The sequence below is a fragment of the Eurypyga helias genome, unplaced genomic scaffold (genome assembly GCF_000690775.1).
Source record: "Eurypyga helias isolate BGI_N326 unplaced genomic scaffold, ASM69077v1 scaffold258, whole genome shotgun sequence".
Lineage (NCBI taxonomy): Eukaryota > Metazoa > Chordata > Aves > Eurypygiformes > Eurypygidae > Eurypyga > Eurypyga helias.
Genome location: NW_010267352.1, coordinates 30,567 through 50,730, shown reverse-complemented (window position 1 = coordinate 50,730; position 20,164 = coordinate 30,567). Strand labels below are relative to the sequence as shown.

Sequence of the window (20,164 nt, the reverse complement as noted above, 5' to 3'; positions counted from 1 at the left end):
GAGAGGAGATTTCCTTTGCTTGGTCTTACCCAAAAATATCTTGAGATCTGCCTTTCTATAAGTCATATCTCTGTCCTTTTATCTTCTTTTGGAATATGCTCATTGGTCACATTTTCAGAACGGCTTTCTTCATTAGTCTGATCACAGTTCAGCAGCTTAGGATACTCTTTACAAGAATTTCATGTTACCTTGTTGTTTATTCCAGAAATTATCCAACTCATTTCTTATTACAATCTTATTACAATCTCTTATCAATCAATGAATCAATTTATTAATAAATTTTCATTAATTGATTAATTGAAGTATTAAATTAATTAAAGATTAATTAATCTATTTTCTTAATCAATTTCTTATTACAATCTTATTACATAAATGATTGTTTTATAGAGTGAACAGACTTTTTTTTAAACTTTCATAAGTGTAAAGGTTATCAACTCTCCTATTTGCATGGGTTTTAGTGCCCACGTCTGTGCCACTTTTGTCACATTATGGGAAAGTGTCTAAATCTAAGATACTGAAAAGCTGTTTTGTCTCCTTCTTTTCATCCTCACCCCAAACCCCCCCCAAAAAAAGGTGTGCAAATCTCATTCCGGCATTCTAGGGAAAGGCTTGGCACTATCTCACTCACCAACCATTTTGGAAGCTCTTGAAGGAAGTCTTCCACTGCAGGTACAAAGCAATGAGCAGTCATTTCTGGAGGATTTCATTGCTTGTGTACCAGGATCAAGTGGTGGACGACTGGCAAGGTGAAATGTTTGTGTGCTGCATAATAAACCCATTACTTTATAAATGTAATGTTTAAGTTTTGTAGCAAAATAGAAAATGTTTAGTTTTGTGTTAAATTTCAAAATCTCTACACTGTTGTTTGTGTATAGAACTTTACTCCTGTGGGGACAGGCTGAGGGAGTTGGGTTTTTTCAGACAGTTGGGCTTGTTCAGCCTGGAGAAGAGAAGGCTCTGGGGAGACCTTATTGCACCTTCCAGTACCTGAAGGGGCTACAAGGAAGCTGGGAGGGGACTTTTTACAAGGGCCTGTAGTGACAGGCAAGGGCTAACAGCTTTAAACTGAAAGTGTGGAGGTTTTGATTAGATACATAAAAGAAATTTTTCTCTCTGAGGGTGATGAGGCACTGGAACAGTTGTGGATGCCCCATCTCTGGAAGTGTTCAAGGCCAGGCTGGATGAGGCTTTGAGCAACCTGGTCTAGTGGAAGGTGTCCCTGCCCATGGCAGGGGGGTTGGAACTAGATGGTCTTTAAGGTCCCTTCCAACCCAGACCATTCTGGGATTCTTTGAACATTTGTATCGAATGTTAAGTAAAACTATTTGATGGTATTGTTTCTATAATATATTAGGTAAAAGCATTTAAATATTCAGACCCTCTGCATCCTTTCTTAGAGCTAAGTCATGTTTGTACAGAGTAAGAATTTATCTTTTGGGGGCCTGTAAGAGATTTTAAATGTTTCTTTGCTGTAGGTGGCTTCAACCAGATTCGTATGCTGATCCTCAAAAAACTTCACTGATTTTGAATAAGGATGACATTCGATGCGGTTGGCCAACTGTTATTACAGTACAAACAAAAGATCAGTATGGGGATGTTGTTCATGTTCCTAATATGAAGGTAACTGTTGTCATCTTGGCTGTTCTTCTACTTCATCACGCCTTCTTTTAGTATTTGTTGTAGGTATTCCACAGAATACCCCTGTATAGGGGCAGAAAATAGCATTTGTAAATTCAATGTAGTCAGAATTTTTACCTCTAAATCCACAAGATAATCAAATTCTGTATTATGCCAACACCATTTCATGTAATTTAAATCTTGTCTGTAATGAACTACGTGTGTACTTCTGGAAATAATCAGTTGTATGCAATGTTTGATGGTGATGATGTGTAAGGTGACAAGAATACATTTTTTAACTTGTAAGCCAGGAAAGCATATTACAAATTTTAAATGGAATAAATATAATAGGAGCAAGAATCAGAAGCACATATAAGGTCCTTTTTATAGTGACTTTATTGTAGACTAGAACAGCACTTTCTCCTTTTCTGTTTCTAAGAAAACCCTTGCAGACTTAGAATTAAAACCTATGGGATATGTATAAAAGTCGACTGATTTGAAGTAGCAAAGCATGTAAGCAAAAGAAAACAAACACAAAATTATTTTCACATTGTTTTAATACATTAGGTTACATCTTTGTTTTAAAGCCCACTTTTACTCTGTAGTAGTATGAATATTTTCAAGACTTGCTTTTGTTCAGGCCCAAAGCAGGTGAAGTACCTTATACAAAGGTGTAATTCCTGTGATAAAAACTCTTAAATCTGTTCTTTGCATAGAATGTAATAATCGAGAGTTATCTTACAGTGAGCTGTAAAGATAACAGTATGCAAGAATCAGTCGCAAATACAGCTTAATTGAAATCTAAATGTGTGACTACTGACTTTAATGTGTGACAGAGGAAGTAGAAAACTTTTAAGTCATGATTCTACTCTATCAATGAGGAAAAGGATATGTCAGAATATGCACATAAAAATTTTTGACGGATTTCTTGTTTAGTTATTCTTTTTCTTCATGAATGTATTAAAGTAACTGAAATTTTAAATCAATTTAATCATTCTGTTGGGTTCATTCAGTGTACAACATCTAATAAATTAAAACAGCATATGAAATTTGCAGCAATTAAACTCACTGTATTGCAGATTTATGATGAGTGGTGAGTAAACCTATTTTTGAGATAGTCTGTTCTTCCTCAGAAGACTTAAGTACTGACTGATTCTAGCCTTCACTCATGGAGGTCTGTGTTATCTTTGGGCAGAAAACACATGCATTAAAGAGCACAGCATAAATGTACTACAGTACTGGTGTAGTAGGGTGGCAGAGCTAGCCAAGATCCCATCTGGCCACTATTGATCCAGATCTAGCAGGCCCTGATGACTTGCTCTGAAACCTGTGCGTTCATCTGGGAGGCTCTCTTCCCTACTTCGTAGCATCTTCTGGGGCTGGCAGAACTGACACTGGCCCTTACTGATCGAGTCAGTTGGGTGCTTCTCTCCTGTCCATTTACATTTTTCAGAGATGCTGTGCTTGACTTTGCAAAGTGTTTAGTGTAGACACTTTGGTTTTTAACACAGTTGGATTTATAGTCAGCGTTCTAAGCACTTTTTCATGGTACCTTAGCAGATGTAAAAGAATGTATGTGTTTCTCCCTAAATCATCCTCTGTATTCCACATCTTATTGCAGGTAGAAGTCAAAGCTATTCCTGTTTCTCAGAAAAAAACGTCTTTGCAACAAGAACCAGGTAAAAAGGTGCAACGGATACCAGGGAGTCCTGCAACAGCTGCTTCCCCTAGCAGTGATATGACCTTTGGAGGACTTCCTTCACCAAAGCTTGATTCTTCCTATGAGCCAATGATAGTAAAAGAAGCTCGATATATTGCTATTACAATGATGAAGGTAAATTATTGTCATTTAAGCAATATAACTGTAAAAATCAGCATTCAAAGTGTGTAAAGGGTATGCAAACAAGAAGGAAAAAAATATATTACAGTTTGGTCACAATCTAAAAATACATTAATTACAAATTACTTTGCTTATATTTAAGTTCTGCATGTGCATTAAAAGGGCCGATTACCTGGATTTTAAAGCAATTATAAACAGGGTTATCATTTAAAAAACAAAGTTGTCTTTGACTTTGATTACACTGTTTAACAAACTAGTCTGTGTCACTCAGGAGAAATTAAAACAGCTATTGAAATGGTGGAGGGGAAGTCAAACCAATGTAGCTGTACAGAGTTGGAGTGTTGCAGTGAATCTATTAAAAAAACCCAACTGTTAACCAGTGAACGAAGTTAAAAATAGGAGCTCAGCATAGAAAAAGACCATACAAATGATTGGTGCATCAGTGCTTAAGTATTAAACATCATCTGTTGAAATCAGGTACTGTCAAATGGATCAGCTCAGAGACTTTGCCAGCAATAGTTTTTAAAGAGATGAAAACTGAACAGTGAATGTTGATTTAAGAATCATAGAATCATATAATATATTAGAATATGCATTATATTTACATAATGACATGATGTGATGTGATACGTATAACTGATGATTAGACAACTTAAGACATCATTAATCAGCAGTTACAGAAGGATATTAAGTATAATCAGTACAGACTTACGTGAGGGAAGTAGCAAACTAGCATCTTTTAGAGCATACAAGGTTGTTTCTACAGAGGTTAGTGCTACATAAGCTATGTGTAAATAATGCAGCTGACTACTAAATAGGGTCTTAATGAGTCAATGAAGGAACTATGAAATTAATATGGTGTATAACAAATGGTTCAAAAACTTGTTAAATCACATTCTGAAAAAATATTTAGAGCTAGGAAGTGTCTGTCAAGGAGACAAGTGTGGTTTGCTTGTTTGTTGTTTGGGGTTTTTTTTGGGGTGTTCTTTTTGTGGGGGAGAGTGTTGGTGTTTTGTTTGGGATATTTTTTTTTACTTGGGGTACTCAAAGGTCACTTCCTGGCTTGATGCTAATTGCTATTTTTACCAGTGACTTAAGGGAGGGTGGGAAATTCATTATTTATTCAAGTTGGAACTCAGATGGTACTGATAATCATTGTCCACAGGTACCTGCTGCTGCTTTTCCTGTAACAGGTTTAAAACTTGCTTACACAGATGTTAGTGATGCACCTTGCAATGCATTAGATACTCCAGAGTTACTAACTGTGGAGCAAGTGCAAGTTGTCCAGAAATCAGTCTCTAGATTTGATGGACCATTGGAGTAAGGAATGCTTGATGTTAACTAGCTATCTTGTAATAAATTTTAACTTGAATCAGGCTAAGATAAAATGAAAATGCAAGTATTCATTTAAGTCATCTTAGTAGATAATAATAGTACAAATGTTTGCAATCTAAAAGCAAAAAAGTAAAAGATGCATGCCAAGGTAAAATACAAAAAAAAAATCTCTACTTGTTGAAACATGCTTGGAGAGGTTAGTTTTGTATGTCTTTTCCATTAACTCTTTTTTACTCTTTTTTCTTTTTTTTAATTCAAGAGAGCTAATAGGTTGCTGCTTAAATTAACAGCTGTCTGGCTTTGTGGGAAATGCACATGTGTTACCTGCTGTTCTTTGCCAGCTTATTAACAACTGTACTGATTCAAGGAAGTGTAAAAATTCTCTCCTGCTTCCCTCCCTGCAATACTGAGCAAACTCATCTCAGTGTAAAATGCAGACCTTTTCATCCTATACCGGCCTGCATGTTGTATTGATACTTGTTAGAAGCATCCAAATGTGATTAGAAATTCTAGCTTCTCACCTCATGACAACAATTGACATGTTGGGGGACTGATACCCCAAACCAAATCTTGTACAGAGACCCGAAACAGCTGATCTGCACGTGTGTTCAAATGTTCTTAGCCCATCTCTTTTCTTCTTCGGGATTTAACATGGGAATCTGATAACTCAGCAGCCATTGCAGCCCAAAGATATTCTTGCTGAGGTACTTCATGCACTTCTGGCACTACCATTATCTACTTCTTATGGGGCTTTTCAGTGCAGTCATTTCACAAGAAACTGTGCAAGGAAACCATTCTGTTTCTAGTGGGAATCAATGGAAATATCACCACAATATAGAGGGAATTTCTCTACTTTGAGTAGAAAGAAAGGGGATCCAAAATTCCATTTGTAAATTCACTGAGCTGGTTTGCAGTTTTTGACCTGCAACATATTTTATTAACTTCAGTGTGCTGCCTGCGGATCTCCAAACTACTGTATCCTATATATCTTCAGATTTCTTCAAGCCTAGCACCAGTCAACCTTGTCCACAGTGGGAAAAGAGGTGTTTGGCCTATCAGGTAGCAGTAGCATGAGTGGTTAGGTATTCTGAACCTTTTTTTATGTCACCATCTCCTTCCTCTTCAAACGTACATTTGAAAAGTGTTCTGCAGCCAGGCAGTACAGTCCAGTCTTGATTGCATCTTGTGCTGTGGACGGTGTGTGCTTACTCTCTGGCAGGTCATGAAACAGGATGTTTCAGGGCATTTATCCCTTTTTCTGCCAATCTACAGTTTCAAGAGGTTTCTTTGTTGATGAACCTACAGATGTCTGACTCTCCTAGTCAAATAACTAGGGTTGTGCTCACTGCCTACATTTGGAAGCTGTAGGGATAGACTACAGGACGTGTTGGAAAAGTCCTGGGCCACAGCTCAAACTTTTTTTTGTTCGCAATAGGTATCTTTGTTATCTAAGTAGTGGTGATTTAAAGGGAAAGTGAAGATACTTGTTTAATGTATGTATATATGTGTGTGTTTCTCTTTCTGTGTTTTGGAATTAGTTTCTGCTTAGTGGTGATTTAAAGGGAAAGTGAAGATACTTGTTTAATGTATGTATATATGTGTGTGTTTCTGTGTTTCGGAGTTGGTTTCTGCTTCCATGCTCAGTACTTCCGGTGAGTGTAAAGTTTGTTCTTGGTCAAAATACTCTTGTTTTCTTTCATTTAGGAATGCTTGCTTTCATTCATGACTTCACTATAATTGCTAACTGTTGATTTTATGTGTGTTGAATTTCATCTGTTTGTAGGCATATGAAAATTATTCCTTTGAAGAACTACGCTTTGCTTCACCGACACCAAAGAGGTAAATGTTAAAGAATTACTTTTTAATAGGGACTAAAATTAATACGGCCTGTCACATCTGCGTACATCCAGAGTCACAAGCCTTGACTGCTAGAAAATCTTGTCTAAAGGGGGAAGCATTACAAAAAACATATATTATTTTGGTTTTTTTAAATTTAGATTCTGTTTAAAATTTTTCATTCTTAGTTGTTTTAATGTTGATTCCTTATTTATATTATCTACTCTGAGAGTGTTCTTCCATCATTTGCTATAAATACGTGTGATATAGACATTTATAACTTGTAAATTATATGGGATTGTTACATTTGGTGGGGAAAAAAATGGTATTTAAATGATCTGAAAGGAAAAAAAAAGTTTCCAAACTATTACAAATTCTTTTCAAGAAGACAGTACTTGTTTAATGAATTTGTTTCGGGTTTTTTTTATGCCTAGACCCAGTGAAAACATGTTGATCAGAGTCAATAATGATGGTACATACTGTGCAAACTGGACTCCTGGAGCTGTTGGTCTCTATACTATCCATGTTACTATAGATGGCATTGAAATAGGTACTTAATCTTCGCTATACTTAAGCAGAAATTTTTATATCCAGTTTGTGTGATGATAAATGTATGTCCTGGTGCTCATAAGATTTAATATTAAAGTTCATAGGAAAATCTAGTACCTGAGTTTTGGTTCAGAAGCCTTCTATTTTTCTTTCTCAAAAGAAAAAATACCCACAGCTATTCTCTCCTTGAAATAAGAATATATTTGGCATATCATGTATTTATAATGTGGTTGGACTACAAGATTAATAGACTTTCTTATTCTCTACTCTCAGTGTTGCAAGAAAAATGTCTTATTTCAGTAACGAGAGAGTGACAGATGTGTAGTTAAGGGAGGGGGGGAGAAAAACACTGAAGAAACTAGGAAAAGTGGACATTTTTCTTGACCATGCAGGAGTAAATAATGTCACTTCTTTTGTAGAAAATTTAGAAAGTGTGATCTTAATTGAAAGCCTATCCTAAGTTTCAGTTATCTGTACTAACCTAAAATGCTGTGGGTTTCTTCCTTGCTGAACATCTTTTTGCTGTCTTGCTGGTCATAGGAACTATACTCTAAGATACCATATAAGATACTGGAGCTTCCAGTTACTTGATTGGATTTTTTTTTTCTAGTCTGTCATCTCTGGAGGCAAAATTTACACTGTATTTTAAATGAGATGGTGTTATAGTTTTAAGCAGATTCTAACATGTTCATTCATTGCCTCGGCTTAACTTACAGAAATGCTAGAATAGACTTGTCAACCTTAGTAATTAAATAGGTATGAGTGTCCTTTATTACTTATCTGTGCCATTTTTCTTCAATGTTATTTCTACTCTGATTCAGCCACAGTATCTTAGTATCCCTTCTCAAGCTTTCGCGTGCCCATGCTTGACTCATAAGTGTCTCAGTTTTTAACCACCTAAGTTCTAGTGGCACTCAGTTTCTTCTGAGTTTCAAACACAGCCTTCTGCCTTCTTGACAATTCTAGATTCCTTGTGTTACTGCCATGCTTGTTTAAAAGAACATTAATGAAACCAACAGGTTTTTCACTAGCTCTGGTTCCTTCTCAAAAAGTTGTTGCTCTTCCAAGGGTCACCCTGTAAAATGAAAGAAAAACCCTAAAAGATCTGCAAGGCTATTAAGTTGTTATGGTTTGGTTTTAATGGTGATTGCTGAAACAATTTCTTAAGTTTATTACTCGATTTTATATCTAGTTATTACTTAAGCTTGAACTGTCCCTTTACATCTATTTTTCTTTATGATCCGAGAATTTTAGTGTGTTCAGATATTTTTGAGTACTTTATAGACCTTTCTAATTGTGTAACTTGAATTCAGAAGCTCTTGCCTGTTTCTCGCCTTTTGCAATTATCTGTAGCAGTACGGCATGCATTAGCTATTGCTTCTCTGGGAGCTTTACTTGCACTCCTCAAACATCTCACTCTTTTGTGTTCACCATTCCTTGAAACATACCCCTACAAGACACTGTTAGGATATAAAATTACCTAGTAGTACTGTTTACACAAGGTATGACAGATACCTATTAACAACATGAACTTCTATCTCTGTAAAATTCCACATACGAAGATAAAAATGTTGAGAAAGTAATACTTTGCACCATGAATCAACTGCAAGTGTTGTTTGAGAGAGACAGATGATTGGTTATTTCACCTACTCTGAGTTGTAGCACAGATAAACTGTAGTTACTGTTTGACTGACATATACCTATATATTTTTTTTTTAACTTAATCTTTGTTTGCTTATAGATGCTGGACTAGAAGTGAAAGTAAAAGATCCTCCGAAGGGAATGATACCTCCTGGGACCCAACTTATTAAACCAAAAGCAGAACCTCAGCCAAACAAGGTTTGGAGGAAAAAAAATAAAAAAACCACCCCAGATAGTTATACTTGGGTGGGATTTTTGTTGTTGTTTAATACATACTTTGTCATGTTATATTGGCACAGGACTTGAAGTGATTTTCAAATATTCTTAATATGCTGAGTGGAATGAAGGGAATAGACTGCATAAAGTGGAAGATATTAATTCCATTTTCTTTCTGTCTATCCAGCAATAAAACTGCTGGAAGCTCTGCAGAAACAGCTTTAGTCTTGGCTTATCACACAAACATTGTGCAGCCATTATGAAAGCCACAGACTGTGTTCTCCACTATCACTAATTCTGTTTCTTCGACATTGGACTATGAAATTAATTGTACCAAGGGCTGTACAAAGATTTTGTTTGTTTAGTGATAAGGATCTTTCTTCAGTCAATACAGGATCCAAAATTAGTTTCTTTAGTGATATCTTCCTTCCTTAAAATATTATGATTTTATTTTTAAAAATCATCCTTTCTCTAGCTATTGACTTCCCCATTTCACATTGTCCTTCAGGGTGGAATGGTTAAAATAGACACAGATAACAGAGGAACGCTGAAAGGTGGTGTGGCAGTGCGATAAGGAAAATGCCCAGATGAGGGAACCATCTTTCACTTCGTCTTAGATGCAAAGAAAGGGGTATTAAAGGGATAATAAACCTGTATTAAAATATGTGGAATTCTGAAATACCGCAAGGCTATCCATCCCTCTCTTAGGCAAGGTGGTTGCGAAGATAGCGAAGAAACACATGGTTCCAAAAAGGATTGGGTGTTTGCTAACTTCTTACCTGTACAGCACGACCTGATTTATGTTTCCAAGCTTTCTGGATAATCTAGAGACATTAACTTCATCATGCAGTTCCCCAGTCTGTAAATGCATCCAGTGTTTGCATCTGCCACTATCAAGATTCTTTACGTTGCACCCACACCTCAAAATAAAAATAATAAATTCACCTTTAGTTTCCACGCAATTGTTTATCACTCATTGTTGTTGGGTGTTTTTTTCCCCCTCCAAAAAAAAAGGAAGACTTCTTGGTTACTTCATTATCTTAATTAAAATTTCCAATTCTTACTGGGTAAGACTGATTTCACATAACTTGATAATGCTTGCATTCAAACTGATCATCATGTGTGTTTGCTATCACCAAAGTGAGAGAAACACCTGGTGTAAGATGAGATAAATTGCTGGATGGAAGTACTGTCTTTCTTTTCAATTATTACAGTGGGAATAGATTGAGTTTACTAATTCATACATAATAGCTACATTTTGTCAAGTAACAGTCTTCATGACAGCTAAAAATACTTGACAGGAGTTAGGCCTCTGGTGTTAGGAGGCATTACTTAGTGTTTAGTCATATCCCTATGCTGTTCTGCTTGCGTGCCTTGTTTCCTGTTCCAAGTTGTAGTCTCTTTGAAAAAAGAACCATCTTTCTGTCCTGTATGTGTTGTCTGTAGGGCCTGTTGCAAAAAGTACACTAGACCTTTCATAGTAAATCAGTTTATCAGACTGCTTTCTTCTGTGTTGTGATAAATCACATAACAAATGAGGTTAGAATAATTCTTTGTGTATGAACAGCAGTATTATAAATTATACAAAAAGGTAATTATTACACTGTGCTCCGTGTTTCCAAGGCCAGGAATGCAGATTAGATATGTATCAGTCAGAGAGTCCAGTACACCAAATCATGTTTCACTGAGAGAAAGGGGATAGTTGAGCTCTAGAAGCTTCTTCCTCTTTGCCAACCCTAAATTTCACATAGTTATACCAAAGGACATTATCAGTGCATTCTCAGTGGTGATCTGTTCTCAACTTGAAACAGCAAAATATTTTTATTGAGGCAGTGGAACATTACATTTTTGTAGTCAAACCTTACTTGAATCTCAAGCTGAAAATGGCTAAGATAGTATGATTTTGTATTGATTTCTTCATTCTCTGTTATTTGAAATCAGATGAAAATCCATTTTTCTTGTCCATCAAAGTTGGTAAAGAAGGTTGTCATAGTGATCTGTGTTCAGTTTGGAGTACATCACCCATATAACTGCTGCCTCATTGGCTGTGCAACTTAGATTAACTAATTTGCAGGAAATTCCTTCCCACATCCTCTTGAGGGAAACATCTTTCAAGCTAGGTAATGTAATTAAGGGTGGTTGGAATCAACTAGAAAGAGGCAGTCCTATTTTAGCTTAATTGGAAGGGGCAAGACTGGTACCGGAATGATTCGTCACTAAACATGTTTTGACTGTTTCTACTGTCCTCACGTGACTGAACAAGTAGCTAGCATCAATTGCAAAAAAAACCCAAACCCAAAACACTGAACCCAAAAGCTCTGGGCAGGGGTTGGTTTTTTGCATCCCTTAATCGGAGGTTAACCCCCATGTTAAGGCTCCTTTGTGCTATACAAGACACATTTCTGGGCTGCAAAGTGTACCTCTCCTCAGATTCACCAAGGAAAAGCACAGCAACAAAGCTCTTGAAAACTGCTGTGCGCCGTAAGGGAGATGGACATGTGAATTGTTACGCCTTCCCGCCTCAGTCACTTCTGTTTAGTTGGAGTCCAGCTTGAGTGCTCCACGGAGGAACTGGCTACGGAGCTGTTACAGGACAGTTACTGAACTGTTGTGCCATGGAGAAATATTTCGAGCAAAGAGGTGCTATATCAGAAAGAGACTCAGACAGTGGAGTTTTTCCCAATGGTCAGAAATGAGCATTAGAGAACTTTACATCTGTGTTGTATTGTCTGTCAGTGGATCTGATCCCTACGTGGTCTGTAATTACAGCTTGAACTAGCCTAACTGCTTAGCTGCTGCAGAGGGGAAAAATGCTCTTTTCAGGCCTGTGTATATCCAAATCCTGAGTGTGAGTTCTTCCCCTAAACTGAAGATTTTAATCCAAGTTCTAGCCAACCTGTCATATGATTTTTCTGAAGCAACATTTTGGGGTAATAATGCAGAGATCGTTTAATTTGGAAGGCTTTATTTATAGGCTTGTCTCTGTTGAGAATGCTGTCAGCAGTGCTTCAGCCTTGTATTTTTACAAAGACCTTGGAAGTCTTAGTTTTGCTTGTTGAGTGAAGTCTAGATCCTTGGAGTAACAGGATTCCTAGTAAGCAAATCCTTGCACATTTTGGAGTAAGTTACATTGGAAATTCTTTATGTATGTCTGGCTTTGGTTTGTTTATTTTTTTTTTAATTAATCTTAAAATAAATTCCATTTCTTAAGTAGTTTCTTTAGGAAAAAAATAACGAATGCACTTAGCTGTTGCCTTTCATTACCTTTTCCTGAATTTATTCTTTCCATGTAATTCTGTGCTTTATGCTGTTAAAGATTAAGTCCATATTTCAGTTGGTACTTTTTTCAGTTTTACATGTGGAATTTGAAAATAATCTTCCAAGAAGAAAGGTTTTACATTACATGCATAGAATATAGGCGCTTCTTAAAATAAGAAACCGAAAGGATGGCTTAAGTTTGTTCTCTACGAGGCAGGTGCCTGAATGTGTTTGAATGGTGAAAAAATGATAGTGAATAACAACTGGGAGGTTTTGGGGGCAGGAGTAAACCAAACTAGTAACAAGGAGCATCTGATCTAACCTTCCTGTGAAAAAAGAAGAAATTACTGAAATCGCTATTTGAAAAATAAAGGGAGTAAACCAAACTAGTAACAAGGATCTAACCTTCCTGAGAAAAAAGAAGAAATTACTGAAGTTGCTATTTGAAAAATAAATAAGTAGAAAGACGTTATTTTTCTATTTTTAAATGGCTATTTAAACTCTTTAGCTAAGGAACACAGACAAATTTTGGCCAAAAAGGTGACTAAAGAGAATGTTATGGTAGTGCAATGAGAACCCAGATTGATCAGTTACTGGAAGTAATAAATTTGAAAAGGCAAAACCCTTCAAACTTGCAAGAATCAATAAAATGGGGGTTGTGTGTGTGTGGTGCTGGAAGAAGCAGTTAAAAGAATCAGAAGCTTATACTGAATATTGTTTGGTAAAACAGAGATCTTTCTGAGACTGAACCAAGTCAGTACCCTGTTAGGGGTATTTTTGAACAGTAGGATTTTATTGGTTATGGTAAAAAAGTGAAATTATACACAGCAGCCATGGGAAACCAGCAACAACCTGTAACTCTGACTGCCATCTTGTCACTAGCATTTCAGAATCTGTTAAACCTATTTCTTTTTACTCTTTGAAAGCTCTGTTCCAATTTTTTCTTCCTTACTGTCTTCCTTTGCTTCTCTTAGGTTCGCAAATTTGTGGCCAAGGACAGTGCAGGGCTTCGTATCCGTAGCCACCCTTCCCTTCAGAGTGAGCAAATAGGCATAGTGAAAGTCAATGGATCCATCACTTTCATTGACGAGGTAATTAATAAGACATTTCTGTTAAAAATTGGGCTAAGCTGTAAAGTTAATTCATGCAAATAATGTTGGGGTTTTTGTTCATGTTTCGATGTTGACACATACAACTTAAGAACATAAGAGTTAATTAACATAACGTAATTGCAAAAATCTTAAATATTTACTAATTCAGTTTTTCAAGTTGTCATTTCCTTTTAATTTACTTACCTGAAAACCTGTGTAACTAACTTTTGAGAGTCTGATATGAGGAAACCAAATTCCTATTGTTTATCTATAATACCTGAGCATTTAGCTTTCATGACTTACTAGTTCAACTCTACACAAAAATTCAGGTGTAATGAGAATGACACCTACATCTTTCACTTACATTTCTAAAGGATCACTAGTGTGTTAGACTACAATGCATGTCTTTTTCTTACAATGTAATTTTGTATGCAAAGAATATTTTTGCGATTTACTAAGTCATGTCAGCAGTGGAAAAATGGCAAGTGAGGAACTTTCGAAGCTGATGAAGGCTTGACTTTTCCTCTTTTCTCTCAAAGCAACTCTTACTACTGCACAATCTGATTTAAATTTATTCTCGCACCTTGCCTTCTAAAAAGATACGCCTCATTGCTTTGAAATTCTGATTTTTGTCAATATTCCTCTTTACCTGTTCTTACTTTCTACCAGCCTAGTGAAGATAATGACTTCCTCGCTACTATTGTCTGTTTGTCTGAAATCTGTTAATCCTTACTAGCTACAGAACAGTTACAGGAGGGCATGGCTCGTTTTTGTTGCTTGTTTCCCATAGATCCACAATGATGATGGTGTTTGGCTGAGGCTGAATGATGAGACAATAAAGAAGTATGTTCCTAACATGAATGGTTACACTGAAGCCTGGTGTCTGTCTTTTAACCAGCATCTTGGCAAGAGCCTTCTGGTACCTGTTGACGTAAGTAAAAGGTGCCTTTGAAAAATATCCAAAAGTACACTCTATCCTCATTACAAGACTTTCTTTAATTAAGGCTGCAAATGAACCCTGAGGTAAACAATATTTTAATTACTGAGTACTACCTTCTATGTGTTTGCATTTTCGAGGGCTGTTGTGTAATGAGGGTGGAGTGTAGAAAGGTACAAGTCTTTTTAATGTTGAAGCCTCTTCTAGAAGGAAAACAAAAGTTCAAAGACCACTCTCACATTGTACAAAAGTCAAATCCTGCAAGGTTATGGTCTGCACCAGGTGTTTCTGATGCAAGATGTCATTGTCCATAAAGTGGTCCCCTGATGCTGTGATTTCAGAGGAGGATTGCAGCCTGCAGCAAGTCAATGTAATTGAGTCATGTTTAAAAACTTGGAAAGTTCTTCAGGCTCTCTTGGTTTTCTGGATATTTTTTGTAAGTTTCATACCTGAATCCTTGAGTTACCAATTTATTAGCTAATTAAAGAATCACAGAGTGTCAAGACAGAAAAAAAACTGAATTTATTCATACCTGAATCCTTGAGTTACCAATTTATTAGCTAATTAAAGAATCACAGAGTGTCAAGACTGAGTAAAAAATCTGAATTTATTATAAAAGTGTGATTTGTCTGGATAACTTTAATGGTGATCACTGTCACTACAAGTCAAAGGTTACACGTTTTCTGGAAACAAAATAGAATTTAAAACAAGTTTTAAAAATACAAAGAAAAATGTGCATTAGCTAAACCAGTGTTTCTGAAAAAATTATGAAAGTACATGCTTTCTGGCTCATCTGGGTTTGTGCACTCTCCAGAGTACATTGGTTTCTTCAGGACAGAATAGGAGAACAGATCCAATTGCAAATACAGCTCTTTAGATTTCATTTGTTGTCTTATGAGAGAGCTGCTACTGCACTTCAAGACATTTAACAGATATTTGGCCAAAATAAACACCTTCAGCCAGTAATGACACCTGTTCATGTTTTCCAGTCATAGAAGAACTGAGATATTCCCAGTTCCAGTGAAACTGGGTTGTTCGCTAGTAGCCACATACAGCAGTTCATAAATCTCCCATGGCTACAGCCTGCGTGCTGACAAACACTGTTATAAGATGTGACTAAATCTTCTTCCTTTTCACCTTCTTGTCTATAAATTATTTGTTGATATAATTCTTCTTGGAGATTTCTTTCACTGAAATCCTTACTTGCAAGATTACTTAAATACCACCTTTGGGAAACAAATTATTTCTGTACTCAGCCATCAGTCACTCAAACACTGTAGTGGCAGGCATATTCATCTACTTTATGTAGAAACATTTAAAAAAAATCTAAAAAGAAAAGGTTTGCTTAAGATCTTATTTGTATTTTTGGCCTTAGAAATTGATACTCATTCAAAAATCTATACTTTCACAAAACAATTTTTGTATGCAGCAGTTGAACTTTACCTGTTTACCCATGATGAAAGTGAATTCACCTTAAGTAAGTAGTTAACTTCAGTAAATATTTTAAGTCTGGGTGGGTATTATATTCTGATAGTTAGAGGTTTTTTAAGTTTAACTATTTCTAATATTTTTTACCTGCTGAAGAGAATAATTTTGAGCTCAGCAGTGATGTATGTGGCTAGCAAGACCATAATGGTTGATATATTTCAAATGGCTCCCATACACACTTATTTCTAGAGAAGACCATACCCTGTGCTCCTTGAGAAAAGCCAGAAGGGAAATGGCTGTCATACGTACATAATTGAACATTCAGTCTTGACAATATAATCTTGAGAATTCAAATTGCATTTGAATAAGTAAGTCAGGCATAATGTATTTATCACACATTTCACACTCTGCTTCTCTTAAGTTCAGATGAAGTGTTTTTTTTCTTTCTTAAACAGTGCTGTGAATTAGTTTTGATACCATTTGGACAATTAGGAGCTGTTAGATATGCCTAAATTTTTAAGTAACCAGTTATATTACATCTTTAATTGCAGAAGGTAAAAGTCATGTGCTTTCTTAGCTTCTGAGCAGTAAGCACACAGTGGCCAGCATAGCACAATTCTTACAAAAGCAACTATTACAACAATGTAGCTATGTATAACAAGAGAGGTGTTTTGAGGTAGATGGGAGGTTTCTTTGCATCTCTCATTTTCAGACTTTTGGAAGGAGTTAGATGTCCAGAAACTATTTAATTTCACTACGACCATATTTAAGCATTAAGATTTCTTAGTTTGATTCATAAGAATAAGAGGAAAAAGGAAAAAGTATAGTCTTAACATTTTCTTTCTTTCTTAAAGGCCACAGAACAAAAGTCAAGGTTCAGTGGCTTACTTTTGAACGCCTTAGTCTTTACTGCATGCTATTCTAGCATTACGCACCACACAACTGGATAAAATTCAATAAACTCTTCTGTAAGCTCCTGATTTTTGTAGCTCAGCATCTTTTATCCTGCTAAATCACATAAAGTGATACTGCTTTCTTGGTAGAAAGTTTTAAAATAAGATCTCTTTTAAGGTGATTACTGAGTTGAGAATATAAAAAAAAAAAAAACAACTCTTTTTTTTCTCTGAATTGTCTGAGAAAAGTACTGCATTTGTAATTTGTCAAATTTTTCTCAGTGCAGTCCTCTCGAGGTGAATGACTTGTGGCAAAAGATGTTCAGTTAAGTAATAAATGATAAAGCTTCTATTGATTAATTTGTGAAATAATACATATCTGCTCATACTGTTCTATTGATTTTGGTGACTGAATGACATGATGGGCAGAATGTAGTTTAAAAATCTGATAATATAAAAGATTTTTGGAATACAAAGCTGTTCTGCCCATATTGGCTTCAGAGGAAGGAAACAGCCTGGAAAAGGTCTCAAGTGACTGAAAATACAAATGGAAATTTAAGTGACTGAATTGGTCATTGTATTCCCTATTCAAATTAATGTCACATTACTTTTATAAGACTCCATTTTTATTCAACTCATGAACGTGCAGACTTGCCTACTTCAATTACATTACTTTGTCACATTTAAATATACAGGCTTTTTGTAGTCATCCCTTAAGTAAATAAAATCTCTTGGTACATTCTGTAAAATATGTAAGTGTATTTTTAAAAGAAAGCTTTAATTATTCTGTCGCATCACTGTATTAATTGAATGGTGATCAAAGGAAAAACAGATTTTTTTCAGCAGCATTAATTTTGGTCTGTTGTCCTCTTGACATATATATTGTAGCTACGTTTTGTGTTTATTTATTGACATTAACTAGATATTTCATGATTAAAAAAAAATTAGGAGTGTCTTATATCTCCTAAACACACTGTTTCTGTATCTTTTGATCAAAGCTATTATATTTAAAGATAAATGATCAGAGGTAAAGCAGAGATCCAATGTAGTTAACCAGACTCTTACTGGAGCTGCGGTCACTTACCTTCTTAGAAAATCCACGTAGCTGAAACTGTTCCTTTTGTTGCTCTTGCCCTTTCACGAGCAACTGCTATGTAGCCATTGATCAGAAACTGTCCATCCAATCCATTGTATGGAATATGATTATACATGAGACTAATAATTTAATAGATGGTGATTGTGGATAAGCTGCTTCCATCCCTGGTAGTTATTTTTCCTTCAGTCTTGTAACATTCAGTTAACTGTTTTTGTAAAAGTACCTAAGTTCCTTACACTGACAGTTATGGATTCATGCTTAAACAAAGTACGTAGTAGAAAGGTACATACAACAGAAAACTGTAAACACTAGGAAGAAATAGAATTTTATTTCATCTAAGCTGTGGAACTTGACTTTTTTAAAAACTATATTCTCAATATGATTTTGTTACTTCATTTTAAATGTAAAACTTTATTATAAGGAATATTGTACCTTGCTGCCCAGTAATTATCACATTCCCCAACTGCCACAGGCAAGGAGGATTGAGAAACTGCAAGCTTTTCAAACCATTATTGCAGTGGAAGAAGGAACCAAAGTTAGTTTGTAGACCGCAGGGTTTGACCGCAGAATCTCAAAAAGCTGAATGTCCTGTGGAAACGTTGAAGGACATTGACGAGGGATTTCTACCATCTTTTTTAAGCATGATGGAAGGCAGTTGGAGAGTAAGACTATGTTGGGGAAAATGTCAAGATGGTTGCTTAAGATAAGCCTTAGCTTTAAAAAATAATATTAATTGCGATTTTAAATGCTTCTTAATGGTCTGCTAATTTTTGTTGGTGTAAATTAACAAAGTAATTTATATTTAATCTTTTTTATTTTGGAAATTTAGATTTTATTGGACAAAGGTATGAATTCCTCAAATCATTTTTAGTTTATGGAAGGGAAAGCTCGAAAGGGAAATACGAACTAAATCTACAGATGGTAGCATAAGGACTAAATATACGCCTTGTATGTAGTAGTTTATTCTTAATGGAAATTTAATTCTCAAATACATGAAGTTTGCATACTGTAAACTGGCATACAGTGTGCTGATAGCCGGGAAGACAGGAAGCTCTAAAGCTCCCAGGGCAAAGGAGAGCTTCTAGTTTGATCTTCTTGCTAAGCCAGCATGGTCCCACCTCACTGCTCATGGGTTCATACAAAACATTTGTATGTTTTACAAATACAGCCTTATAACATACAAAACCAAATCTTTAAAATGATACTTAAATATTTTAAGTATTGGATAATCCATGTTTCTCTGTACAGTAGAATTCTATCACAAAACATGATGTGCTGCAAAGTTAGTATAATTGGTGGGTTAAAGTACGTTGGATGCCTATGAAGTACACTCTCATTAGGTCAATGTAGGCTTTTTATAGTTATAGTTTTATGCCAAATTGACAAACCTTTACTCTGCCAATCTTCCTATCTAACACTCTCCCCATCTTCCCCAATGCCCCAGAACATACCTCACTAGTGTGTCGGTACCTCTTTCAGTTTGGGGTAGAGGTACTAAATACTAAAGAAATGCTGGTGTTTGACAGTTTCCCCTCGTGTTGTCAAAATTACAAATAGATTGTATTACTGCACCTTGATGTAAGCAGAAGTTTTGCAAACCATATATAGCTGGAGGATTTGCTTCTGTCACGAGATAGGAGCATGCATTTGCTCACTTTTAAAAGTGCTAACGTTTTTTCACGGAATACAAAGGAGGTATGTCGAGAGTGGTTTATACGTGTTTCTGCTTAAAGGGATTCATTGCTTTTTCTTCAACTACTGTTACATTTCAATGTGACTGCTGTCCAGGGATTTCACTTGGTTCCCTTATCAGGATGAGGATAGGAAATAAGGTTTTGATACCACTGCTCATATGGATAAAATGATTGTTAAAGGGATTCTGTCATAAATACCAATTACTACTATTACTATATATGTACCATTAATTCTTCATTTGACAGGAACAGTGAAAATTTCTTTGAAATTAGTAGAAACCAGATGGCTTCTTTTTCATGTTTTCCAGTGATTAACAAATGCTGTCCTAGCTGTTCTGTGGGAGGAAAAAATACACAGAACAGCAGTGTTCATTTCTATAAAATGGGCAATTGAATGTAAAATTAATGAAGTCTATCTGACAGCTCTATTTGGTTTATGATAATTCATAAGAAACTGGGAAATGCATTGTATATTTTATAAAGCTAATGAAATCTTAGCAATTGTTGTCCTTACAGTAGTCTGTAAAATTTTTGGCTCTGATAAAGAGTGTAATTTGGATGTACAAACTGGTGAAATCATTCTGTGCAAGTAAATTGCTTTCCACAGTAGTGAGCTTAGCCCTTCTGCATCTTTCCAGTTCTGACTTGGTAACTAAAAGTCCATGCACGGATCTTTCGGAACAGCAGGCCGCCTTGCTATAAACCAGTGGTGGGACCAACTACTGTTTGATTG

General features: G+C 35.8%; 1 protein-coding gene across 1 annotated transcript in view; it reads left to right on the top strand.

Moving 5' to 3' along the window:
- Window positions 1–573: 573 nt before the first annotated feature.
- Window positions 574–20,164, top strand: part of LOC104513871 (E3 ubiquitin-protein ligase MYCBP2-like) — a gene marked incomplete at its 5' end in the record, with an annotated part of 44,090 nt that continues 24,499 nt past the window's right edge. Inside the window, 8 exons of the mRNA XM_010157369.1 lie at window positions 574–746; window positions 1,476–1,620; window positions 3,239–3,451; window positions 6,576–6,631; window positions 7,063–7,178; window positions 8,919–9,016; window positions 13,267–13,383; window positions 14,174–14,314. Of these exons, the coding sequence (XP_010155671.1) occupies window positions 574–746; window positions 1,476–1,620; window positions 3,239–3,451; window positions 6,576–6,631; window positions 7,063–7,178; window positions 8,919–9,016; window positions 13,267–13,383; window positions 14,174–14,314 (1,059 nt within the window). The remainder of the gene's footprint in view (window positions 747–1,475; window positions 1,621–3,238; window positions 3,452–6,575; window positions 6,632–7,062; window positions 7,179–8,918; window positions 9,017–13,266; window positions 13,384–14,173; window positions 14,315–20,164) is intronic.